The 26,968-nt window shown below is 45.7% G+C and overlaps 1 protein-coding gene across 3 annotated transcripts in view; it reads left to right on the top strand.

Annotated features, from left to right (window-relative positions):
• FGF14 (fibroblast growth factor 14) overlaps nucleotides 1-26,968 on the top strand; it is a 635,254-nt gene that overhangs the window by 445,066 nt on the left and 163,220 nt on the right. For 2 of the 3 annotated variants that reach the window (XM_024194176.3, XM_024194175.3), the window contains exon 2: nucleotides 16,387-16,497. The exons of the other annotated variant lie outside the window; for it this stretch is intronic. In XM_024194176.3, the coding sequence (XP_024049944.1) occupies nucleotides 16,387-16,497 (111 nt within the window). The remainder of the gene's footprint in view (nucleotides 1-16,386; nucleotides 16,498-26,968) is intronic. 3 annotated transcript variants of the gene reach the window in all.

Raw genomic sequence — 26,968 nt, 5'->3', positions numbered from 1 at the left:
AGTATTGTTTAAATAATAAGTTAAAGATGTGTATAGACTGAAAAATTTGACTAAGGCCATCAAATGCAAGTAGTACCCATCAGAACTGTTGGAGAGATCATGTCTAGACTTCAAAATGCAAGGGTTGTGTAATACTTACTAATAGAAATCAAAGGATTTATTGGACCATTCCAAGTACTAACTCCAGGACACACAGGCAGGACTAGATTTCCTGCTAACCCCCCCACATGAGATACAACAACATACTAACATACAAGACAACAATTTAAAACTAATATAAATATACAGCACCATTTATTGGTGGAGATTCTGTCTGCACTGATCCCTTCTAGTTGAATAAGAATTTGAACAGTAACTTCTAGGAAATCTGCCATGAACGCAGATTTCTGTATGAGTCTGCCCACTCAAGTCCTATATTCAGTCATGGAGACATCACTCATAGTTGGATCTGGATTATCAGAGGGTGCACGGTTCATGTCCTCCAGGTCAGGGCTATCTGTAATGGACAGACTGTCTATTGAAAACTGCTGTTGTCTGCAATGGCTGATGATCAATAGTCACCAATTTAACTCCTGCAGTACAAATTTTCTTCCCTTTTCGGTATTGGGTGTTCTCCATGGATCAGACTTTTTCATATCCTGAGTCCAATAACTGTATTTTTTCAAGCCATCAATGACTCTAGACCAGTGGTTCTCAAAGCCGGTCCGCCACTTGTTCAGGGAAAGCCCCTGGTGGGCCGGGCCGGTTTGTTTACCTGCCGCGTCCGCAGATTCGGCCGATCGCGGCTCCCACTGGCCGCGGTTTGCCGCTCCAGGCTAATGGGGGCTATAGGAAGGGCGGCCAGCACATTCCTCGGCCTGCGCCACTTCCTGCAGCCCCCATTAGCCTGGAGCGGCGAACTGCGGCCAGTGGGAGCCGCAATAGGCCAAATCTGCGGACGTGGCAGGTAAACAAACCGTCCCGGCCCGCCAGGGGCTTTCCCTGAACAAGCGGCAGACCGGCTTTGAGAATCACTGCTCTAGACACCTAGTAACAGGTATCTCGGCAGCTCTTCACATGGACTGTTCTAATAGCTGCTGATGGTGTCACTGCTGCACCAGCAACTTCTGGTTTCCCTTGATGTGGCTTTCCTCTGCTTGGGCAATTCTATCTCCAGTGGCCTTTGCCTCCTGGACCATTTTAGAGAAATAATAAGGTTTATTTACTCCTTTAAAGAGACAAAAGCACATTACAGCTTATTAATTTTTCTGGGATAAATACACCCTTCCCTTCAAACATAGCACTGAGTTGGTTTATAGTAAAAATAAAAACAAATTTATTAACATAATATACATAGGATTAAGCAAGTTCAAGAATAAGGAATGAAGATAGAAAGTTACAAGTAAAACAAACCAAATTATGCTTTCTAGTGGCTAAGACTTAACTTAACAAGCTACTGTCTTTGTTCAAGGTAGATTTCTTACCAGTCTGTCTTCTTTTTCTTAGTTAGGACCTTCCACAGAACCACAAGGGACTGGTTTCCCTTGTCTTTCTAAATGAAAGATCTTTGCTTAAGCAGGTTTCTCACCTATATTCAGTTTCCATAGACTTCAAACCCCTCCACCTTGGTTGAAGGACCCACCTTTCTCAGCTTGCCAGAGCTCTGTTCCCTTTTGTCTGTCTAGTGATGGATACCAAAGATGGCTTCTGTCTTTACTTATATCTTCCAAAGTCAGTGACCTTGTTTCAAGAGGCAGGGAAACCTCATGCTGTTCTACCCTTCCTGTGGGCTTCCCATCCCCCTGCTAATTTTTGTGTAAATGGAGCTTCCATTGTTTCTGGACACAACTTGCTTAATTTCACTGGAGACAGGTAGATAGCTGTGATGTTCCCTCCTGTCTGGGAGAGACCTATTTTCTCCCTTTGTTTGGTCACAGCCTGTAAGCCTAATATCAATGAATACCCACAATTCCTTATATAATGTTAAAAACTTACATTTTATGATGATATTAATCACCAGTGTGTCATAGGCTTTCATCAAACACCTCACTCAACACATTTTTATAATACAGTAATACTGTATACAATCAGTTGATTCAATTGCTTATCACTTGAGGTTCAAACCTCTGTCTTTACAGCCCAAATAAAGTTTCTCTTCCCTTATAAAAGCTGTCTCCTCCCTTGCTTTTTTTAATCTTGATAACTTTGTCTATCTAACTGGACCGTCATGGTTTGCCTGACAAGCAGGCTGATCAGAGAAACAAATTCACATTCCTTTGTCTAGGGCAAACCTGTTTACCACCACCCACCTCCCCCAACGTGCCTAATTTAAACACAATTTAGTCACCATCCCAATATATATCTATAACTCTTGATATACACCTTGTAATGATCAGTGAGTTACTAGTTTTTCAATGCCATATTGCATTACACCGTTTAGATACAGATTATAACCATAAGGAGTTGGGGTACACTGAAATGGTCAGGCCAGCTGTAACTCATTTCCTTATACTAGTGAGCCCTTTGTGCTTTTGCATCGGGATGCTGTTAGGTCACACCGCTCCCGTCTTACAAAGCTGAAGGATGGCTAGCAACTAGCTTCCCAGAGGTAGCAGGTCAGTGCCCACTTTCCCGGACAAGGCGTCTGCCACCATATTTTCTTTCCCCTTTATGTAGAGGTGTTACAAACATTTCACAGTGACATTAATCACTTGGATTTTTGAGTGTTTGGAAGGTATGGGAATAATTGCCGATAATCTGCTGATTTGGGTCAAAAAAGACCAACTTCATAATGACAGACAGCATAATGTTAGTGTGCCATTCACTACAGCACAGAACGGCACTAGCATACTTCACAAGATAAAAGCTTTTGGGAATTAAAAAAAAGAGTTGTCACAGAAGCATCTCTACTGAAATATTTAAAGACTAGCAAAGATCCTAGAATTTGTCAATGCAAGCTCACATGGGTTTCAAGCTGTCCCTCTGCAAAAGGAGCATCCAGTGGTAAATGCTTCCACAACATTGACTAACACAGAATAGAACAATGTTCAGATTGGAAAAAAACAAATACTGTCAAGAGTGTTTTAACTGTGAATGGTTTGATTAAGATGTGTGTGTGCAGAAATCAGTCAAGGCAGAACCAGACCATAAACAGTTAGAAGCCATAGTACAGAAATCATTTTGCAAAGTACCGCCTAGATGTCAGAAAATGATTATGAAATTGCAGAAGTGATAAGTGTGTGAGAGAGGCCCAGTAAAGAGCTTCTTATGTTCTACATGCTTTCAAAAGTGCCTATAAAGAGTGAAAGCAATGAGATGTAGGAAGAAACATTTGAAATAAAGGTCAAGTACTACCCCTTTCTGACCCAGCTTGAAAGAGTAATTCTAGATAGATGGTGAAGAGAAAAAAAATTCAGGCACATCTGAAAATTAAAAAAAAAAAGAGGGGGGGGGCTTTTGAGGTGTGATTGTTGCATATGTTTCTGTACAAAGAATCTTATGTCATGATATTTTAGAATATGAGATAAGAAATGTTACCACAGTGTCCATGTGAGTATTAAGAAGTGTAAGAACAGAGCCTGAGATGTTCTGTTCTGGACAGGCATGAATGCTACCATCAAAGATAAGGTATCCAAGAGCAAAACCTGCAAGAAATGCTAGCAACAGAATGCAAAAGAACCTTGAAACCTATGAGATTCTTGCCCATCCTTAGCCCATGTTTGGGTGCAGATCTATTTGAATTTACCTCTAATTTGTAGGTTGCTGCTCTGCCTTTAATTTGAGTTGTTGCACAAAACTTTGAAAAGCAATGTAATAACAGTGTAATATCACAGACTCATCATGAGAAGATGAGCAATTCACCAGCAGCTCGCTTCGGTAGTTCAAGCAGACTGACATGCCCTTTCTATGTACAGTTGAATGGGTTAGTGGATAAATCAGTACAAATGGCAAAGATTTTAAAAAACAACTAGTGGATTAAAGGGATCCACATTGTTAAAATATCACGCACACTTTACATTATTTTATTAGGATCACCAGTTCAAATACCTATGGCGAGAAAGACAGACAAAAATTTTGGTGCCAACATTTAGCCTGCTTCCTAACCCTATAGCAGTAGATCCTAAAATTGCTTAAGAACTACGTGCCAGGTAACTAGAATAGATTAAAAGAATGCTGAAGTCATCCCCCGTTGTAAGTCTTTCAAACAGAAAGTGGCTAGCAACTTGCTGAAGTAACAGCTACATCCTCTCCACCAATGTGATATGTCATAAGTACTCTAACAGTGTCAGGGCCTGTAGTGTGGGATATCTGACCTAGTGTTTGGTGTCAGGAGTAGAGTTGGGGTCATGGTCACACCAGGGTTCAAAGCCACGGCAAGAGTCAGAAGTCACGCCAAGGGTCGAAGTCAGAGTCAGTAACTGGCGTCAGGGTGAGGAAGCAGGCAGCAGGAACAAGGAACAGGGCATGGTAAAAGGAACAGGGATGAGGCATGTTATCAGGAACAAGGAGCAGGAACCAGGTGAGAAAGCAGGGACCTGGTCTCAGAAATCTGGGCAGCAACACGCCTAGTGAATAGTTGCTCAGGCAAGAAATGGGACAGGAACAGGAAGCCAATCAGCAGTCTGTTGTTAGTCATCTGACCCTGCCGAGTCAGCAAGTGTAGCTTCTGGTGGTGGGGTGTTAACAGCAGTTCTTCTTCAAATGCTTGCTCATGTTGATTCCATTCTAGATGTGCGTGCACCCACGTGCGCGGCCGTCAGATATTTTTGCCTTAGTGGTATCCATAGGGTCGGCTGTAGCTCCCTCTTGAGTGCCACGGCCATGCATCGGTATATTAGGCGCCACTGGCCCTACGCCCACTCAGTTCCTTCTTACCGCCCATGGTGGTTAGTCGGAATGCCTTTACCTTGCCTTAGAAGAACTGCTAGCCCTTGCATTTCATTCTTTGAGCCTTAAGACTTTGTAAATAATTTGTTTACAGTAGTTAGTTAATAAGTAGTTGTTGACTAGAGTAGTTGGTGATAGAGTCCCAGTGGGGACTTCAACCCAGGCAGGGCATGCCCTGGTCTCCCGGTTTTAAGCCCTGCTCTGACTGTAACCCTCATAGCAGCTGCCTCAAATGCTTGGGGGGGAATCAGATGTGAAGGAGAAGTGTCACATCTGTAAGAACTTTTGTCCCAGAACTCTGCTTCTGAGCCTTCCTGGCTGGACTCTGCCCTGAGCGTCTCAGCCTCAGTGCGCAGCGCACCCTTGGCACCAGGCTCCACCCAGCAGTACTTCCCAACACCAGTGCCTAAGAAGAGTGACTTCCCGGCACCGAGCAAGAAGGGCAAAGGACCCAGTTCGGGCTGATAACCCACACCAGAGCCACATGGGGATGCCCCCCAGTAGGACCCACTAACCTCCTGAGGGATCCGCCACCGACTCCAAGGATTGGTGGAGGACCCAGACTGGTGGCAATGCCGACGCCTTCCCAGGCTCTCCTGGTGCCCAGAGAGCATAGGCCTCTACCAGCGCCGCCGGCACCGCGTGCATTGCAGGTCACAGCAAAGGCTCCCGGTGAGGGAAAGCCAGCCGTAAAAACTCCTCAGAGGGCGGGTGAACGATGCCGGTCTCCGGAAATGAGACAGAGCTCTCAGTCTCCACATCCCAGGTCTCTGTCTTCTGCGGGATGTCCTACGTAGCCGGCACCATGCTCATGGTCTCCGCCCTCTCAACGAGGGTCGCCTAGAGGAAAGCACCAATTACTGTATCGCTGGCACCGATCATCCTCCGCTGGTTGTCTCCTCAGTGCAGATCCCCACGGTGGGAGCAGTCTCCGTCATGGTACCGATCTCCCTGCCCCTGGCACTGATTCTCCTACTGAGTCTCCTGTGGCAACAGTTAGCCATGAGATGCAAGCTTTGAAGGCCCCTCCGTGATCACCAGAAGGTGTTTCCTCCAGTTTGGAAAGGGAATTCAGCACTTCACCACGACAGCACCGGCGTGGGTGGGCACCTGAGGCTGCATCGACCTCCGTGATAGCATTGTAGCAGCAAGGCCAGTGGCGCAATGGCCCTACTCAAGTGCGTGGGGCATGTCTGTGATGCCGATGCCTCAGTCAGTCCATTCTTCAGCCGCTGCCTCATAGCAGCAACCAACGGCACTGGCGGCACCAAGCCTGGTACGTGGTGCACTTGGAGGCTGGGATAGAGGAGCAAGTGCCCACCCCAAAACCCTCTTCCCCCACAGGGGATGATCCCTCGGGGCCTCTCCCGGTGACCCAGTCATCGTCATCGTCCCCAGATGAGGCGGTGTGGGACCCTCCAGCGCCAGCCTGCTGGACGATTTCAAAGAACATCAGGCCCTGCTTTGGACTTGGGCTACGAACTTGGGCTTGGAAGTGGAGGAGAACGCCGAACAGGTGTAAACCTGGTTCAATGTGCTCTCAGCCTCTACCCCTGCCCCGTTGCGCTACCAGTACATGATGGGGTCCTAAAAATAGCAAAAACGCTTTGGCAAACTCCTTCTTCCATCCCTCCCACCTCCAAGAAGGCCAAGAAAAAGTATTTTGTTCCAGCCAAGGGGTTCGAATATTTGTATACCCACCTTCCTCCAGGCTCACTGGTCGTCTTGGCGGCCAACAAGAAGGAGAGATGGGCAAACCAGTTCGACCCCCAAGAATAAAGAGACCCAGAGGCTGGACCTTTTTTGGAGAAAGATTTATTAGATGGCCAGCCTTCAGTTCCGGGTGGCCAAACACCAGGCTTTCTTGGGGAGGTACAACTTCAATTTATGGGACTCCCTCCATAAGTTCAAGGACTCACTGCCCCAGGACTCGGCCTAGGAATTCAGGGCCCTGGTGGAGGAGGGTATGATGGCTGCAAGGTGCTCCCTCCAGATGGCGTGGGATGCGGCCGCTTCAGCAACTAGGGTGGTCGCATTGACGATGGTCATGAGGCGCATCTCCTGGCTTCAAACCACTGGCCTGTCCCAGGAGATGCTGACTTCGATCCAGGATCTTCCTTTGATGGGAATGGTCTCTTCATAGAAGAGACTGATGCAAGGCTGCACAGACTGACGCTCGGGCCACCCTTCGCTCGCTGGGTCTGCATATGCTGCAGTCATTGAGGAAGCAGTTCCGGCCACCCCCGCCTCCAAGGCCTTTGCAGTCTCGACATGGGCCTGCAAGGAGAAAGGATAGAGACACGAGTTTTGGTTGTCACCGCCCTTCCTCCTCCCGCTCCCCTGCACAACCCAGCTCGTCGAAGCCTCGCGGGGGCCAGAAGCACTCGTTTTGAGGGTGTGCTCCAGCGTGACAGCTTGGGGGGAGGGATAGCTCAGTGGTTTGAGCTTTGGCCTGCTAAACCCAGGGTTGTGAGTTCAATCCTTGAGGGGGCCACTTAGGGATCTGGGGCAAAATCAGTACTTGGTCCTGCTAGTGAAAGCAGGGGGCTGGACTCAATGACCTTTTGGGGTCCCTTCCAGTTCTATGAGATAGGTATATCTCCATATATTAGTCAACTCCCCGGATCCACTTCGTTCTTTCCTCAACCGTCTTCTTCAGAGATTGTATCTTGGGGCTACTCCCTGCAATTCTTGGCTGCTCCCCCACTGGCCCCCTTTCCCTGTCCCTCTTCAGGGACCCTTCTCATGAGCAACTCCTCATTCAAGAGGATGAGAACCTCATGCAGCCCGGGGAAATGGAGGAAGTCCCCTGGGACATGAGGGGAAAAAGGTTCTACTCCCATTATTTCCTAATTCTGAAAGCGAAAGGGGATCTAAGACCCATTCTGGACCTGTGGTGCCTCAACAAGTCACTCAAAAAGTTGAAGTTCTGCATGGTCTCCCTGGTCTCCATCATCCACTCCCTGGATCCAGGAGACTGGTACGCCGCCATCGATCTGAAGGATATATCTCCATATTTTCCAAGGTCTCAGATGATTCCTCCAGTTTGTGGTGGGTGGATGCCAGTTCCAGTTCATGGCACTGCCCTTTGGCCTCTCGTCTGCCCCGAGGGTGTTTACAAAATGTATGGCACTAGTGGCCGCTTACTCAGGCATCTAGGGATTCAGGTCTACTCATGTCTCGACGATTGGCTCATCAAGGGCCCAGATCTCGGGAACAGGTTCAAAGGAGCCTCAATCTGGTTTGTTCCATCTGCCGCGACCTGGGCCTGTTGGTAAACGAAAAGAAATCGACCTTAAGGCCGGTTCATTGGGGCAGTTCTCAACTCCACACGAGCCAGAGCCTTCCTTCCGGAGGTGTTTTTCCAGGCCATGTCGGACCTGATCTCCCACGTGAAAAACTACCCGATCACCACTGCTCACACCTGCCTGTGGTTGTTGGGCCACATGGTCGCATGTATGTAGGTGGTCCAGCATGCATGCACGTCCACTGCAAGCATGGTTGGCATCGGTCTACATCTCCAACAGACACAATCTAGACCGGGTGGTCAGGGTTCTGGTTCACATCCAATTGTCCCTGGATTGGTGGTTGAGCTCTGAATCGGTATTGGAGGGAGTTCCCGTCATGGCCCTGTCCCCATCGCTGACCCTCGTTTCCAATGCCTTGGACCTGGGCTGGGGAGCCCCCTGGGCGAGCTCAGGATGCAAGGACGCTGGTTGTGGGATGGTCTGTCCCTCCACATAAATGTCAGGGAGCTCAAAGTGGTTCGCCTGGCTGCCAGGCTTTCCTGCCCCATGTGAAGGGCAAGGTGATGCAGGTCCTGACAGACAGTACTGCAGCGATGTATTACATTAACAGGCAGGGCAGAGCCAGGTCGCCAGCCCTTTGCCAAGAAGCTCTCCATCTGTGGGGCTTCTGTGTGTAGCAGATTGAGCACTCACCGCTGTGGCACCTCCTGCTGGTTGTCTCAGGAATTAGCTCCTCAGCCTCGGAGCGCCCCATGCTGGCCTGTGTCTTGCCTGCCGCAGGCCCCATGTCCCTCCTGGACCCCGATGCCCCTTTCCTTGGGGTGCTGCCCTGCAGCAGTGCCCCCCCGCACTCTGGGTCTCCCCTCCCAGGGGAATCCCCTCCCCTATGCCCACCTTGCCTCAGTGGCTACTGCCAGTCGTCATCTAACCCCCTTTCTCTGGGGCAGACTGCAGTCTGTAATGGCCACTTATCATTGGCAAGGCGGTTGGACCAGCTGACTCTGCCTATCCCTGGGCTGCACCTCTGCAGTCCCAGTACCTCCTTAGGCCTTTAACAAGGCCTCAGCCTGGGGAGTTGCCCGGGTGGAGCTCCCTAGCTCCTCTGGCCCTTCCCCAGCACAGCTCTGCTTCAAGTACCCTGTGCTCCCAGGCAGCCAGGTCCTTCCCACTCCAAGGCTGGAGTTAGACTGACCCAGCTCCTCCCTTAGCCCTTATATCAGGGCCAGTTGTGGCCTGATTGGGTGTGGCCACAGCTGTGGCTGCTTCCCCAATCAGCTGACCTTTTCCCCCAGGAGCGGGGTAACTGCCCCGCTACAGTGTGGCATGCCATACATCTGGTGGCCGCGCATCTGCCTGGGGCCACGAACGTGGTAGCAGATTGCTTCAGCAGGACCTTCTTGTCTTGCCACAAGGGGTCACTCCACCCAGAGGTGGTTATTGTGATCTCCCTGACGTGGGGAACTCCCCAGGTGGATCTGCTTGTGTCCAGTCAGCAGGGCCGACGAGAGGGTGGGGAAGCCGGTACAAATTACCGGGGCCCGGCTTCCCCGGCTTCCCCCCCTACTCGTCGGCCCTTTTTAGCCAGTCCGCCCTTGCTGGGGGGCCCGAAAAAATTCCGGGCCCGGCTTCCCCCCCGTCTCATCAACCCTATTTAGCCGGTCCGCCCTTGGTGGGGGGCCCGAAAAAATTCCGGGCCCGGCTTCCCCCCCGTCTCGTCAGCCCTGTTTAGCCAGTCCGCCCTTGCTGGGGGACCTGAAAAAAATTTTTCACCGGGGCCCGAACCCGCTCTCGGCAGCCCTGCCAGTCAGAACAGGAAATGGCATGTGTTCTGCTCATTCCGGGGATTGGACAGGGGCTCCCTTTTGGCTGCTCCCCCTCTGGCCCCCTTTCCCTGTCCCTCTTCAGGGACCCTTCTCACGAGCAACTCCTCATTCAAGAGGATGAGAACCCCCCTGTGGCTGGGGGCTCTGATGTATGCCTTCCCACTGGTGTCACTAATCAATAAGGTCCTTCTGAAGATCAAACGGGGCAAGGCCAAGGTGATCCTGATAGCTCCTGCATGGCCTCGGCAGCACTGGTTTGGCATGCTGATGGACCTTTTGGTAACCACCCCACTGTAGCTGCCTCTCTGGCCAGACCTGCTGTCCCAGAACCACGGCAGTCTTCTGCATCCACACCTGTTAGCACTGCACTTGACAGTGTGGTTTCTGCATGGCTAAATGCAGAAGAACGCGAATGCTCAGCTCAGGTTCAACAGGTCTTGTTGGGCAGCAGAAAGCCCTCCACCAGAGCAACCTACATCGCCAAGTGGAAGAGGTTTGCGTACTGGGCCGCAGACCAGAGTATCCGGGCTGAGCAGCGATCCTGGACTATCTTCTACACCTCAACCTCCAGGGGTTGTCCCTGTCATCGATCAAAGTCCACTTCCACCCTCTGCTCCAGGGCAGGTTGGTCTTCGCTCACAACATGACTTTCCAGTTTTTGAAAGGTCTGGCGCATCTCTATACACATGTCAGGGATCCTGTCCCTCCCTGGGACCTGAATCTCATGCTGTCGCGGCTCATAGGTCCTCCCTTTGAGCCTCTAGCTTTCTGCTTCCTTCTCCTCCTCTCCTGGAAAGTTTCTTTCCTGGTCTCAATAACGTCCGCCCATTGGGTCTCTGAGATCAGGGCGCTTACTTCAGAGCCGCCCTATACAGTGTTCTACAAGGACAAGGTCCACCTCCGGCCGCATCCAGCGTTCCTGCCCAAGGTAGTTTCGCAGTTTCATACTGGTCAAAACATATACTTACCTGTCTTCTTTCTGAAGCTTCATAAATCAGAAGAGGAGCGCAAATTGCATGCCCTGGACATCAGGAGGGCACTTGCCTTCTACATCGACAGGACCAAGCCGTTTCGTAAGTCAATGCAGTTCTTTGTTGCAGTGGCAAACAGGCCTGGACCACAGCCTGCATCTGTTACTGCTATGATCTGGCAAAGCTGCCTCCACCGGTGTCCGTGACTGCCCACTCAACTAGGGCACAGGCTTCGTCGTCAGCCTTCCTGACCCAAGTGCCGATTCAGGATATCTGCAGGGCTGCTACCTAGTCATCTATCTACATGTTTGTCTCATTATGCGCTCACCCAGCAAGCCTGAGACGATGCTGGCTTTTGCAGAGCTGTGTTGCAAGCTTCACAACGGTGAACTCTGAGCCCACCACCAGGGATACTGCTTGTGAGTCACTTAGAATGGAATTGACATGAGCAAGCACTTGAAGAAGAAGAAACAGTTACCCATCTTTTGTAACTGTTGTTCTTCGAGATGTATTGCTCATGTCCGCTCTCCTGCCCCTCTGTCAGAGTTGCTGGCAAGAAGGAAATGGAGAGGGCATGGGTGCGGCTCTCAAGGTCCCATTCAGCAGCCCCACAAGGCTGGGTTTGAGACTTGTGGCACCTGATGCCATTTCTCAGGATGATTCCTGTGGAAGGCCCAGACTTTTGAGGGGCATACACATGATGAGCTGGCTCCCAAGAGCATTCTTCCACCCCAGAGCCCTCCCGATTGATCAGATAGTACAGAGTCCATCTGTGCAGTTGGGAGTCCAGGATGTCCTGGATGAGGTGATCCTCATGGTCTTGAACTTGAACCGCATGTGTAGGTGGTGTATGCCTGCTGGGGAATGGATTGTTTAGGAAAGGCTTCAGGAGGGAAATTCAAAAGACAGGATGGACCTTTCAGGATCGATGGAGCTGTAATTCAAATGCCACCGTATTTATCTGCCAAGTAATAGTGAAAGGACATGCATACTGATGATCTAAATTGTGCACAGGTAGAGTGGTCTGTAGGTGTTTTGTGGACAGCCACACTTTCAGGCCTGTCTTTAGAGGTGGGACTTCTTGGCGGTGTTTGTCAGTGTGGTGATTATAAGTTGTCTTGGCTGCTTCCAGGTGTTCCTTTAGGTTGACTTGCATTTCTTGAATGGTCTGTACCAGATCAGAGGTAGCAGGAACCATTGTGGATGAAGGGACAGAAGGGTGGAAATGAGGATGAAAACCAGAGTTGGAGTAGAAGGGACTGGGTCAGGTAGAAGTGTGTTCCATGTTGCCAATTCAGCAAGTGGGAGTAATGCAACCCAATGGTTTTGGCAGCTGTTCAGGAAGCAGCACAGGTATTGTCCAAACGCCTGGTTGACCTATTCTGATTGGCCATCCATCTGAGCGTGCTGTGCAGTGGATGCATGGGGTCAGACATCTCGGACATGAAACACTCCAACTGGAAGCCATGGTCTGTGGTAAGGTGGTCAGGGAGGCCATGGAGGCAGAAGATCTATGTAACCAGAAGGTGTGCAATAGTTTCTGCAGTAGGGAGACATAAGTATGGTACAAAATGGGTCATTTTGATAAGCTGGTCCACAACAGTTTGTGTGGTATTGCAGCCTTCAGATTTGGGTAGTTCTGCTATAAAATCAAGGGTTATGTGTGACCAGGAGGTGGAAGGGGTCTCAGATGACACGAGGAGGCTGAAAGGCCTGCTCCAGGCAGGTTTTGTTCGAGCACAGGTGTCACAGGGCTTGACATAGGACCAAACTTTCTGAATCTGAACAGACTTATACTTCCTCTAATATCTTTAAATGACTGTAGTGCTTGTGGAAGGTACCAGATTGAAACTCCTAGAGAATAAAGTCTGCTGTTTAGCCACAGAACAGCTATAATACAGGCAGTAGTAGGTTTCTCTGTCAATGTGTCTCAGTTGTGTTCTGGAAGGCCACCTTTATATTTGCAAGGGTAAGATTCAGCGTCCCTGCCCTGTCATCCCTACATCTCTTTGCTAAAGATGCTGACCATGAGAATAATTTTCATAGTTTTTGTGAGAACACTTGCTCGTTGTGAACTAGACTGAGATTAACAAATCATTTCACACACCCCTCAAATATCAATAACTTGGTCTGGGCTGATAACACAGAGATGAAAGGCTTCATTTCTCATTACCAATTCATTGAGCAATTTAATCTTTTGAGCACTCCTTTAACTAATTAATTAATCCATGTTTCTACCGTGCTTTGAAGGTGTAGAGAGTTACAATAAACAAGTGCTGAGTATTACTATTTAGGGCTGGTCATTTTCTTATTGGAAAAGAGGTTTCCTGAGGTTGAAATTTTCTAGGGGGAAAGAGCTTTTTGGCATAATTTTCCAACAGGAAAATTGAAACTAAACTTTTGGTAGGATACCTTGGCTTGTAGAGCATGAAGGGGAGTGGGAGAAGGTGGTCGTAAGAATGTAGACATAAAAGGAAAATTAAAAAGAGAGTTTTTTTGATAGTACAGACAATTGTAACAAGGTTTTATATTCTTTTTCTTCCATTATTTTCTCTGTCTTGTAAGAACTACTTACTTTTCATAATGGAAGCATATGTTTTATGTAAATCAATTCCAATAATTTTTAAAATGAAACTGCAAATGAAGGAGTCATGCTCACATAACAATTGGCCAAGTTAGAATACATCTTTGATAGCTGAAAGCATTCCCAATGCATGGAACTCACGCATTTCTAGCCTAATGCACACTACATGCAATGTCTAGACTACTAATACAGAATGTGGCCAGCCTTATTGCCATTACTTCGCAGTATTTGAGTCTTGGCAAGAAAATGCTAAATGGAAAAGAACTGCCCATGGCACACAAGCCCCCACCCCAAAATTCTGGCTTAACTTGTGTTTACTCACAAGATTAGTTTCACTCACGTAATTTTGTATAGCTAATAAACCAGAGGTAGTTTAAAATAAAAGACCAACAATAAAATTGTTTTCCTTTTTAAAAACAAGTGAAGTTTATTTTTTTAAGTAGATAAGAAATTTGCTTTTAAAAAGGCGATTAAAGTATAATTTTGATGGTCTACTCTAAATTTCAACTTTGTCAATCAGCACATTAGATGTAAACAGTTTCTGATAATGATTGACTTTAATTGAGCCTTCTTAGGAGACAGTGATTGTTTTTAATTAAAAATGGTACCTTTTCCATTTAGCTGAAAGCTTATTTGCATTCGTTTCAGCTTTGAGCATAGACATAACTACCTATGTCTTTGCTAACATTGTATTTTCTCCTTTTTTCCTTTTCTTGAAATGCTTCATGAATTTGTCAAACAAGTTAGCTTTAAATATTTTCTTACTGATCCTTGCAATTTTGGCAGTTTTAATATGTATCGGGAATGATTTATTAATTTTAAGCTTATCAATTTAGAAACACATAAAAATAAAATTGTTACATATGTGTAGTGCCAGTCTGATCAGTGCTTTTTTATTTTATTTTTTTGAGTGATTAAAATGTTTTTCAGTATCCAGATTATGTCGATTAAGATAGTAGTTCAAGGAAGACCGTATACTGTAGTACTTTTAGAAGACTTGTCAAACTATTCCTATGTAAGGGTTCTGCAAGCCTTGCTGACATAAATAATCTTTATACAAGTAGTCCATTTATGAGTCACTCATGAAAAGCCGGGTTTGCAAGACTGACTGTAATACGGCATATATGCGGAACATTTGCTTATACACCTCTACCCCGATATAACGCTGTCCTCGGGAGCCAAAAAATCTTACCGCGTTATAGGTGAAACTGCGTTTTATCGAACTTGCTTTGATCCGCCGAAGTGCGCAGCCCCGTCCGCCCCCGGAGCGCTGCTTTACCGCGTTATATCAGGGTAGAGGTATATTTCATAATACTTTGAACATTTTTGTACTGTAATCTTTATGATAAAAGCCTCTGAAATATTTACAGTGTAAAATGGAAAAAGTAAATTTAAATGGTTCTGTTTGTTTAAAGAATGACTTGTTACACATTTTGTGAATAGCAAATACATTGCAAAAACCTGACAAATTAATCATTTATGTAGATCTTTCAATACTAGCTGACGCCTTTTGGGAAACTTTGTAAACATTCTATTTAGGAATAATTCTGTTTATATGCCACAATTTTCCATGTTCCAATCTCCTTGTTCATTAAGGGTCAAGCTGTTAAACTTCTTACTCATATTACAAGTAATCCTATTGACGTGAATGGGATTACTCATGAGAGTAACAGTTCATCAGTATGAGTAAGGGGTTCACAATCTGGCCCTAAATAAGAGTATTTGCATGAAAACAGGATCTGTATTCCTTAAGATTTCATCTATTCATTCTACTAATTACTCATCTGAAGTTCTAATAAAATCTTTGTGATATTAGTTAATCGTTATGGAGATGAACATGATGTCATAAACACAAAATTATTGCTGTATCCCCAAAGGTTGCTAGCCAGTCATATCTAATTTGTTAGGCAGAGTTGGGCCTGGTATGTATTTTGATGAGAGACATTTAAGGAAAACTCAGCTACTGCAGGAAGGTGGCATTTTTCCCTTGGAGGATTGAACTAATTTGCCAGCAAGGTGTTATGGATGATGATGAGGCACCATCTCTGAGACAAAGCATAAAGCTGAAGCTCTGTGGTCCTTAATCCAGTGGTAATTCTCACAAAAGTAGAGGTGTTAAGCCTGGTGTCCTAGCCAAATTCCAATTTAGGGAGAATGCACTTATCCTTTTAAAATTCCCCTTTTACATTTAACTGGGTAAGATGTTTTTCAGTTCTCCTCCTAAATGCTGTTGCTAGTGAAGAACTCTTATGTCCTGCTGTAGGCATGGCTGTTTTTCAGAGCTGGGGTTTTTAGTGATACTTGTTTATTAGTCTATAAAGTACTTTGGTACCTTCCATGTTCAATTATTATTAAATATTACACAAAAATGTGTCACTTCAGGTAGGAAATAAAATGAAAAAAAAAAAAAAAAAAACCAACCCCCCCCCCCCCAGATTAACTCTAAGCAACAAAGGCAGTTTTTTTCATGTGAGTGTCTCTAAGAGTGACCAATGAAGTATAGTAATTAAATCTAAATTATATGAAATATGAACAGGGTTTTTAGAAATGATTTTTTTCCTTAAATATTTTCAATGAGGCTCTTTATATTAAATTATTTTTAATTGCAATCTGAAATGTCTTTGTAGGGGCTAATGTAGTTTAAACTAGAGTTTTTCATACAGTGGTTCAGCATTTTTTATCTCTGTTAATTACCATGAAGAATGTTCACAGGAGAAAAGAGGACATAAAACTGGTGTAGTAAAATTCTGATGGAAGAAATTTTCTTTCTTCATCTCCAACAGATATTGTCCTGTATAGTACTACTGAGACAATCTTCCTTCTACAATGAGAGAAATAGGGATAACTCTTGGAAAAAGTTTTGAGGCTAGTGACAAAATATGTTTGTCTTTCAGATCCCCAGCTCAAGGGTATAGTGACCAGGTTATATTGCAGGCAAGGCTACTACTTGCAAATGCACCCCGATGGAACTCTCGATGGAACCAAGGATGACAGCAGTAATTCTAGTAAGTGACTGCTCTAGGAGAATGTATTAATCTCAAACACAGATTGCAGATGTAATCATTCAAATATATACGTGCAGACACTATTTTAATGGGTTTTGAGGAATTTTGATGTGTTTTGGCAAAAAGATTCTGTCAACTTAAAATATATTAAACACTAGCATGCCTTTTAAAGAATCCTTAGCGCTCCTGTGTGTGTGAAAAAGCATACAGCAAAGAAGCAACTATGCATTTTGTGAGTGTCTGACATGAAGTTTTGGATTTTCAAAAGTGCTCAGCGTTGGTCTAACTCTACTCCCATTGAAGACAATGATAAAATTCCAGTTGAAATCAGTGAGAGGAAACTTAGGCCAATACCGAGCACTTTCAAAAATCCACTGTAAAACATTTATCAGCAACATTTTCCTTTATCTTTGAAAAATAAATATAGAAAAAAGAATCAAAGAAATTATCTTTGGAACGTTGACAACCAAGGCCGTGTAATTAAGCATATGTTTAACTTTAAGGATGTTATTAGACCCATGGAAACATATGCTTAAGTATCTTACTGAATCGGGCTAAAGAGACTGATTATACAGTCCCTATCCCAGCAAGATTCCCAGTGACTTCAATAGGATTTCTGCAAGTGTGGGGCCTGCAAAACTGGAAACAATTTGAAAAGCTATCCAAACAAAAATGGTGTCACTTTTCAAATCTCTTATGGATCATTTTTAGTGTTATTTCTTTCAGTATAATATTGCTGAACATTTTGATTCAGATAATGAATATATATTTTACAACTTGAGCTGCAAGTGGTGGGTAAGCAGACTTGCCCTCACTCTCGAATGGTTCAATTTGAATAATTTTCATAAAGCACAGCAGACATTGGAGGTTTATTTTTATTTTTTGTTTATAAGACATTTATTTACTTATTACTCATACATTAATATATGCCTGGTTGGAATTAGGCTGCGGGAGGTGCAAATTCTGTTTTTGTTTTGTTAGATTTTCTGTTATTGAGACTACACCTTTTAACACAATATGTGTCCTTAATGTATTTCATCCACAGATATTGTTACTGTTTTATTGACTGTTATACTTTTCAGATTGTAGCAAACTAATTACTGTGTATATCACTGTTCTCCCGCTCTGCTATTTTTCTGTGTTCTTTTCTCATCTCCCTGTTTTTCATAACTGTCTTTCTGTTTTCTCCCACTTAAGTATGTCCATTTCTAATGCCCCTTCTCTATTGGCCCAGTACTGCAAGCTGTGCAGAAACAAGATTCCCATTGCTTTCAATAGGAATGCATTTTGCTTGCATGAGGCCTGCAGGATGTGTTTTTTTTTTTTTTTGTTTCTCTTCCCCTGCTTTCATTTGGGGAGGCGTCTAGTGGCAGTAGTGCAGGAGTGTCCTTTTTATTGTTACAACACATCTAAATAAATAAATCTTTCTTAGAAACCGAATTGTGGACATTGAAATCTTTGAAAATCTAGGCCACAACCCCTTACTTTCCTCTCTTCTCCGTTGCCATCTTTTTAAAATCTCCCATCTTTTCTCCCTCAGTGTTTTTCTCTTCCCTTTCTCTATTTGTCTGCCTGCTCTCTCATTCTCTCCCATAGTTCCAAAATGCAGAATAATCTTTCTTGTCCAAAAACAGCCTGTGCAAAATAAAGGTATTTCATATTCAAGGTAAATAATGGTGGGTCCTGTTATATTTTACATTTGCATGAGTTAGAGATTAGGCTGTGAGTTTCCCAACAAATTTAACATTATTTGCTATGGAAAAAATGGGCATGATTCACCAATCAGCACTGGATTAATCCTGTAGCCACTTTGAAATCAATGGATTTACACCATTGTAAAACGTGAGTAACACAGTGGTGAACCAGGCCCAATGTCTGGATCAGGGGCAAATGTAATATAGTATTAAAAATGTTACCAGCTAAATGCATGTATTGCCACCTTAAACTTTTAATATAAATAATATATCAGTGCCAACACTGTCTTGCAAATCAGAAAGATAATGTGTGTTACCACATGTGCACTTTCAGGAATATATGAACAGCTATCAGTCTCTGTCTCCTTACTGTTGCCAGTCCCTCATGTTAGTTCTTTGTCTTTTTTCCTCTTTTTTTCCTTTTATTCCCCAGTCTTTGTCTGGAGTATGTTATTGTTTCCTTTCATTTTCCTATACTGTAATTCTGTTTTTACTATTCCCCCTTTTTTAAAAAAAAAATCACTATTTTTTCTTGTGGATGAACTAGCTTTTACTCTTTTGTTTTGCCCTTCATTTTGCAATCTCCTTATTTTGAGAATTCAAGCCCCAGTCTTACTGGTGGATGTGGTTTGGCTGGCCCTAAGGGTGAGAAGTGGAAGAAGTATTCAGCATTCAACCTCACCCTCATCCTTACCTTATCTTGCTGCTGATTGGTTTGGAGTGTGGATGAGATTTCTTCTGACTGTTGAGTTTACACCTTGCCTATTTGATTAACAGTTGCCTCCAACCTGTGAGGGGCATAGGGATACGTTGATAGTCAGGTGGGGTGGGAAAGTACTTTTGTCTCCAATAGACAGAATGGAGCTTCCTGTCCTTTTTGAGAATAGCTTTGGATTGAGGTTGATGAAAGCACTGTTGGGTTAATGTTGCTGGGTGGCCTGGACTATTGTGCCTCTGCCATGCTTTTCCGCATGCTCTGTGCTACAGCTGATTGGCACTGAATGACAGGAGAGAATTTTCCCCAACCCTCGGTTTGGCTCAGCATCTGACTTCCCTTGAGCATCCAGGGGGAATGGCTAGTGAGGGATGGATGAAAGGGGGAGTGCTTTGAGTTCCTGGCAGGTAAGTATTGTGAGAGGTTGAGTCACACAGTCTTTTCTTCTGCTTCTTATTTATTACTTATAGAGCATCCCAACTTGTGCCAGGCAGCTAGAGAATAAATAAAAAAATATGATGTCTGCCCCCCAAAAGCTAATTTTAGATATGTCTCAAGGTATAGGAGTAACAAACAATAGAGGGTGCTGTAGTGGGGTAGGACAAGGGTAACTGTAAGAAGATCTGGTAGTTACTCAGTTTGGGTATGTGCATATCTAATGCTTCCATTACAGTCCCACCAAAAGACGTCTTTTAAATTAAAGCTTTTAGCTATTTATAATGGGTGGGATTTTCAGAAATACTTTGTGTTAGTCTAATGCTTCTCCCATTGGAGTCAATGGGAATTTTACCAGTGATTTCAATGGGAGCAGAGTTAGACCAATGCTGAGCACTTTTGAAATCCCACCCTGCAACTTAACAGGGGCAATATTCCTCAACAATAATAGGACATATTGCTGCCACAGCTTATCTTAAACCTGAGCATAGGGCCAGGAGTGAGTGGACCTGGCGATGCAGTAACCAGTAAATTACATAGGAGGCCTTTTTACGTTTAGTATAGATTAGAAGTACCCCTTTTTTATACCCAATTCTTTGAACGAGGAAGGGCTGATTGGGGAGAGGAAGTAAGAAAGAAAGGATCACATGTGATAGTTCCTAGCTATGTCACTTAAGGCACTTCTGGAAGGTGCTCGATACCGCGGTGATGGGCATACTACAAGAGCCTGAACTGAACAGAATTTGGTGGATTTCAGTTCAGAGCTGTTTTCCATTGGGGTCCTCATCTCTCCTGGGACCTGTTAATAACATTGCCTGAGGAGGTATGGACTAGTCCATCTGTTGGATAATGGTGGAGAATGAGCTTTCCCATTTTGCATCATAAAATTGGGGCCATTTGTTGAAACCATAGTTTGTGCATTGAGTCCTTTATTTTCTGATCTTTCACTGGGAATGCCAAATAGGTTTTATTCCAACTTCTAGTTTCTTTAATATTCCTCCTATCTTATCTTGTCCTTCTCTTCTCCCCTCAGTTGGTGTATCACTCTGTTTCTGAGCTGGCTTGAGGCTGGTACTAGCTTAGCTGTCCAACTCCAGCCTCTAACCTCTGTGGGCCCCAAAAGTGTTTCCGGTATCATTTAGTGTAATGGAAACTTCCTTTTGGGACCGTTTGTGTTTTCATTGTTTTCCACAGGGCAGACCACTGTTAATTTGAAAGTGGATCTGACACATGATGTGATTAATATAGAAGCCATGAAGAAGTAGTGTAGGAGATTTCTATACTATGGTCCTGGAGACATTTAAAATGTTATGTTTTCCAAACCACAGGCTCCTTCGTGAACCATTGGAGCTGATCAGTGATCACTGTCATAATTCCAGCATTGTTATCTCATGAACTAACTGTGGTTTTAGTAGAATCCAGTTTGATTTAGAACATGGGCAAAACTGATTCTTTCATTCTGGAGATTGCAACCCAATCAAACTGCCTTAACTCCCTGTCTCATTTTGTTTCTCCTGCAAGAGGGACCTTAAACAGTAATCACTAACATAGTTCAGTATAATATTTACTTCCAACAGTTACTTATATAATCAATATGTTGATTATATATCATAAGCACGAGAGATCTAGTTTATGTATAATTAAACCAAAACAACTACACTCAATTAATGGGTATTTGGTTTCTTTGTTTTCTAAAGAAAAAAAGCATGAATAAAAAGAAGAAAAAGCAAGGATGATGTCTTGACTCTACAATACTGTGTTTTTGTTGATGTAAAGTAAACCTGATTTTAACATCTAAATGCTGTTATTCCTTGTATTTGGCTTTCAATTATATATAGTTACATTAGAACATGTTACGAAGTTAAGCACTCAAAACTTGCCCATTTAACCTTAATTCAGCCCCACTTTGGATATGTATTATGATAGTCTTTAAGTACATGATCACATGCATGTTTTGCTTGCCTCAGTCAGCATAGAAGATGGATGGTGTTCAAGTAATGGTGCAGCTGTTCAATATTTCTCTTATCCTCATTGTCAAACACCAGGTCAAGCTCTTTCTTGTTGGTCGCACACCAGGCTGCTGTGTTTGGACCCACACACAGGAACCAGGGCCGGCTCCAGGCACCAGCCCACCAAGCATGTGCTTGGGGCGGCGCCTGGAGGGGTGCTCCGGCCCGAGAGCAGGGCCGCGACTGGGGTCGCCGCCCTCCCCGCGGCACTCCGGCCGCCGGGGAGAGCGGAGCTCCAGCGGGCTCGCCGCCCTCCCCCCGGCGCTCTGGCCGCTGGGGAGAGCGGAGAGCCCTGGCCAGGCTCTCTGCCCTGCTCCCGGTGCTCTGGCCGCCGGGGAGAGCGGAGAGCCCCGGCCGGGCTCGCCGCCCTCCTCCCGGCGCTCCGGCCGGTTGGGGATTGCGGGCCTGCGGCCGGGCTCGGCGCCCTCCCCTGCCGCACTGGGGGGGGGGGACGGGGACGGCGGGTGGCTTTTTTGCCTAGGGCGGCAAAAAAGCCAGAGCCGGCCCTGACAGGAACGGTGTTCTTCTGATCTCCCCTGGGTCTTGGCAGACTTCAGCCACAGTCTCTGGCCTCTCAGACACACTTCAGGCACAGGCTATGTATCTGGTACCACCTCCTGGGGAATGGTATCCTGCAGTCCAACTGCCCTAGGCCCCTCAGGACATCCCAGTGATTCAAACACACCTTCCCTAGAGCTCTACCCTTTACTCTAGTACTCTGGCTACTCTAGTTTACAGTTTAATCCTTCCGAGATATGTGATAGTTGAAGCAAGAACACACAGACTCTGCAAAAGGATTTCTAAACAAATCACACTTTCATTATAAGCAGAACAAGAGAGATACAGATCTATGGAAAACAAGAAAACCTGCATGCCAAACCCTGTCTCACTTTCCTCACCACTTCAAGAGTCTTTTGGAATTTGGTCCTTGACTCTTCAGGGAGTCCAGGATTCTACTGCACCCACTCTCCTCTTTCCTTCCTCCTGCTCAGTCTTGCATTCTCATTTTGCTCAGTGAGAGAGAGCTAGTCAGCTGACCTGGTGCATTTATAATTTCCAGTCCCCTCTGTCATGTAAACCTCCTGGTCAGCTTCAAACCCCACCCCTCAGGTGATGAAGGTTCCCCTCAAGTGGTCTGTAGCTTGATTACCACCCACCTGGAATCCAGACTTGAAAACCTGGTTTTACCTAGGTTGCAGCCATCCCATTGATCTGCTAGGATGAGGCTTATTCAGTTGTTGATAATCCTCAATGACTGTCTAACTTGGAGGCAGATACCTAGGTGCCAGTCCCCCTGTCTCTGCCTCAAGGAGTATGATGCAAGAATACAATAAAAATCACTTCTGTGGCAAAGGCAAGGATAGAACCCAATTATCCAGGGTGGCATTCAGTCACCTTCAAGATGAGACCATCCTTTCTCTCTCTTCCTGCAGCCCCCCTGCCTCATTACTACACACCTCCCAACTTCTGCAACAAAGGGAAGGATCTTACAAACAGGCTCCTTCACTACACAACCCTGATCTATCCCCAGAGCAGCTCTGTACTGTGCACTGGATGGGACACAGGTCCCATGTTAAAAATAGTATGTGATCATATAATTAAAGAGCAGGGGAACGAATTTAGTTTGCACAGTCAGCCTTAATTCGGGCAGCTCCTAATTTTTGAGTGCTTGGTTTTGCAACTTGAGTTATACACTTTTAAGATAGGGTTATGGGTAGGGCCCTACCAAATTCACAGCCATGAAAAACATGTGACAGACTGTGATATCTGGTCTTTTGGGTGCTTTTACCCTATCCTATTCAGATTTCACTGAGAGACCAGCGTTTCTCAGATTGAGGTTCCTGACCCAAAAGCGAGTTGCAGGGGGGTCACAAGGTTATTTTATTGGGACTGCGGTATTGCCACCCTTACTTCTGTGCTGCTTTCAGCACTGGGCGGCTGGAGAGCAGTGGCTGTTGGCCGGGCGCCCAATTCTGAAGGCAGCGCCGCCAGCAGCAGTGCAGAAGTAAGGGTGGCAATACCGCAACCCCCCCTATAATAACCTTGTGCTCCCCCCCCCAACTCCTTTTTGGGTCAGGACCCCTACAATTACAACACTGTGACATTTCAGATTTAAATAGCTGAAATCATGAAATTTATGATTTTTAAAATCCTGTGACCATGAAATTGACCAAAATGGACTGTGAATTTGGTAGGGCCCTAGTTATGGGTGGAGGTTTTTTTATATATCATTTCCCAGGTGTTTTTTTTTTTAACAGAAAAAACAAATTTTAATACACATGAAAAGGCCTATTTTATAGCCTTAGATACTGCTGAATATGTAGATGTGGCAGATTCTTTGTGAGAGAGATTGGGCTAAGTGACTGAAATTTAGACCTTCCACATTAGAGAGCTGGGTTCTAATCCCAGCTTGTGTAACATCTCGGTCATGTAAAAGGGCTTGCTCAATAATAAGGGTTGTGAAGAGCACAAAACTATTAATACCCATAAGTGGGGGTGGGGGAGGAATTGGATTTCTGATTGCCAGGAATTGGGTTCCTGACTGCCATTTGTGCCTTTGAAAAACTCTCCCTGCCTTCTCATTACTCTGTTCCTTTTCCCAAGTCAAAAAGTATTTTGATGGAGGAGCCATTTTTGTCTCCTCCCATAAACTCAAAGAGAAAGTGGAGTCCTTTGTCACTGTCCTAACAGAGGTTCTGTACTGTGTAGCATGATGATGCATGGTGCTGGAACAGTGCAAGTTTAATACAGGCAGATATTCGCCAGTTTTAGCAGCCTGTCTCTAGCAAGCTGTACTGAGGAAAATACTGATGGTGCATCTTATAAATCAGACCCATCCGAACAGCCCTTCACGGAGACTTCAAAAAGCACCTCTCTTATTCCAGGGATTTCAAGTTACTGCAGCAAACCTTGCAGAGTGTGTGTGTATATTTTATAAAATAAAACATACATGTAAAATAAGATACATATACATGCACACACACACACACACACACACACGTAATGGAGTGTGTTTATTTATACATTATCCTGGATCTCATTGGAACCCAAATCTGAATTTTGCCAATGCATTGTTTCTAAAACAGCTTAGAGAACATTACAAAACTTTCTAAGAAAAATTTGTAAGCAGTTGCTGTAGTTGCCACTGTGGGGTTATGTGATGCAAATGTGAGGGAAGGTAGACTGTGCAATCATAAATAGGAAGAGAAGGGGATAATCCAAGAGGCGTTCTCTCTATTAAGATGCCGTACAAAATATGAAAAGGATTAAGAGGACCTAGTTAAGGGGAATGTGGACAGTCTGTGAGCCAGGAGGGCTCTTTCAGTGCCTGGACTATTTGATTGTCTGCACTTCTCAAGTCTTAGAGCCACATTCTTCCTGGCCTTTACGTAAGTGTGCAGTATGGGAGGAGGGTGCTCCAATGCTCTCAGTAAGACCCATGCAGAATTGCAGCCTCTGAACTCTGAGTAGTACAGGACTGCTCCCTTGCTAGTAGCTACTACTCAGACAGACTCATTGTGCCTTAAAGGGGTGGGGAGGAGGCAGAGCTGTGGCTTCGCCCCCATCCCCCTCTGCAGATAACTGTTTATGCTGAAAAACTCTGGAAAGTTTTCGACCGGAACACTCAGTTGAAAAGGGACCCTGGCGGCTCTGGTCAGCACCGCCAACTGGGCCATTAAAAGTCCAGTCAACGGTGCTGCGGTGCTAAGGCAAGCTAGTCCCTACCTGTTCTGGCTGGCGTCCACGCTGCGTCCCGGAAGTGGCCAGCAGGTCCGGCGCCTAGGCAGGGGGGCCATGGGGCGCCGCGTGCTGCTCCTGCCCTGAGCACTGGCTCCGCACTCCCGGCCAATGGGAGCTGGGGGTGCAGGTGCCTGTGGGCAAGAGCGGCGCATGGAGCCTCCTGGCCCCCCCCGCCTAGGACCCGGACCTGCTGGCTGCTTACAGGGCGTGCACAGTGCAGTGCCAGCACAGGCAGGCAACCTGCCTTAGGGCCCCTCCCCCGTCCCCAGCTGTGTCGCTAACTGGGAGCCACCCAAGGTAAGCCTGTGCCCCAACCCCTTGCCCCAGCCCTGAGCCCCTCCAAACCCATAGCACCCTCCCACACCCTAAACCCCCTCATCCCTAGCTCCCCCCCAGAGCCCTCACCCCTCCTGCATCCCAACCCCCGCCTCAACCCACAGCCCCCTCCCCCAATCCAAATCCTCCTGCCCCACCCCCAGCCTGGAGCCCCTCCTGCACCCCAAGTCTCTCATCCCCAGCCCCACCCCAGAGCCCGCAGCCCCAGCTGGAACCCTGACCCCCTCCCGCAACCCAACTTCCTGCCCCAGCCCAGAGCCCCCTCCCACACCCTGAACCCCTCATTTCTGGACCCATCCTGAAGCCCACACCCCGAGTTAGAGCCCTCACCCCCTCCGACACCCCAACCCCCTGCCCCAGCCCAGTGAAAGTAAGTGAGGATGCGGGAGAGCGAGCCACCAAGGGAGGGGGAATGTAGTGAGCAGGGTGCAGGTCCTTGGGGCAGGGGCGGGGCCTCAGGGAAGGGGCAGGGTGTTCAGTTTTGTGTGACTAGAAAGTTGGCAACCCTAGTTACTATGAGCTGGGCCTAAATAGCTGAATTCAATCTTTAGTGAAAGATTAATAGGGTTACAGCTGAAGTGCTAAAAGATTGAAAGTTGCAAGCTGGCATGGAAATAGTCCGCACTGAGGAGCACTGCAGAACCAGGTTCTGTAGGAAATTGATTTTTTTATTTGACCAACTTATGAGCATGTGGATATCACATACTGAGCCTGACCTATAGAGTGTTTTGCTAAAATCAGTGAGAAGTGTGCACCAAAGAGAGTTATGCTGGCCATATGTGCATCAATAGTTGTATGCAGACTAATCTTCTTTGTCCCAATGAAGTGCGAACTGTCTTGTGGAATGAAATCCAGGCACGCTGTCAGCTACTGGCCCAATGTTCTTTATTAGCCGAGTTCCAGCATTCTGCTTTCCATTTTAACAGCTCATGCACTAGTCTAATTCCTTCAGTGCTGAGGATCTAAGGTTATAATTTGGTGGCCTTAAAAAGAGACATAATTAAATCTCTCTCTCAGTGCTTTCTAAACCACCAGAGGTTAATAAACATAAACCTCTCTAATTTTCTCATCATTTGCATAAAAACACTGTAATTATTTCAGGTCTGCAAACCTTCTTCATAGGTTGTCATTGTCTGACTCTGGTCCTGTTTCTTTGTTCTCAAATGATGTTACTGAAGTTTGCTTTCCAAAAGTTTTGAAGAGACTTCTGTGATTTGGAGGTGTTATTATTAACAGTTTTCCTGGATCTTTTGTGTCTTTGTGCATCTTTCTTTAGTGAAGTTGTTCGATTTCCTACCCAGTGCCCGTTAATGACCGGAAATAGAAGACAGGCTATATATGCCCTCTTCTCTCTGTTATCGTTATTTATTATTTGTATTACTGTAGCATCTAGGAGCCCTAGTCATGGACCAGGACCCCTCATTGTGTTAGGCGCTGTACAAACATTATGCTTTTAATGCACATCCAGATTTCTTCCTACCGTTTTATTTTTTTATCTCATTCTTGAATGCCCATTTGCCTGCTTCTTCCATGAATACATC

Source organism: Terrapene carolina, unplaced genomic scaffold (genome assembly GCF_002925995.2).
Source record: "Terrapene carolina triunguis isolate 2854851 unplaced genomic scaffold, T_m_triunguis-2.0 Scaffold21, whole genome shotgun sequence".
Taxonomy (NCBI): domain Eukaryota; kingdom Metazoa; phylum Chordata; order Testudines; family Emydidae; genus Terrapene; species Terrapene triunguis.
The sequence above is the reverse complement of the archived record's forward strand: the minus strand, read 5'-3'. Positions and strand labels throughout refer to the sequence as shown.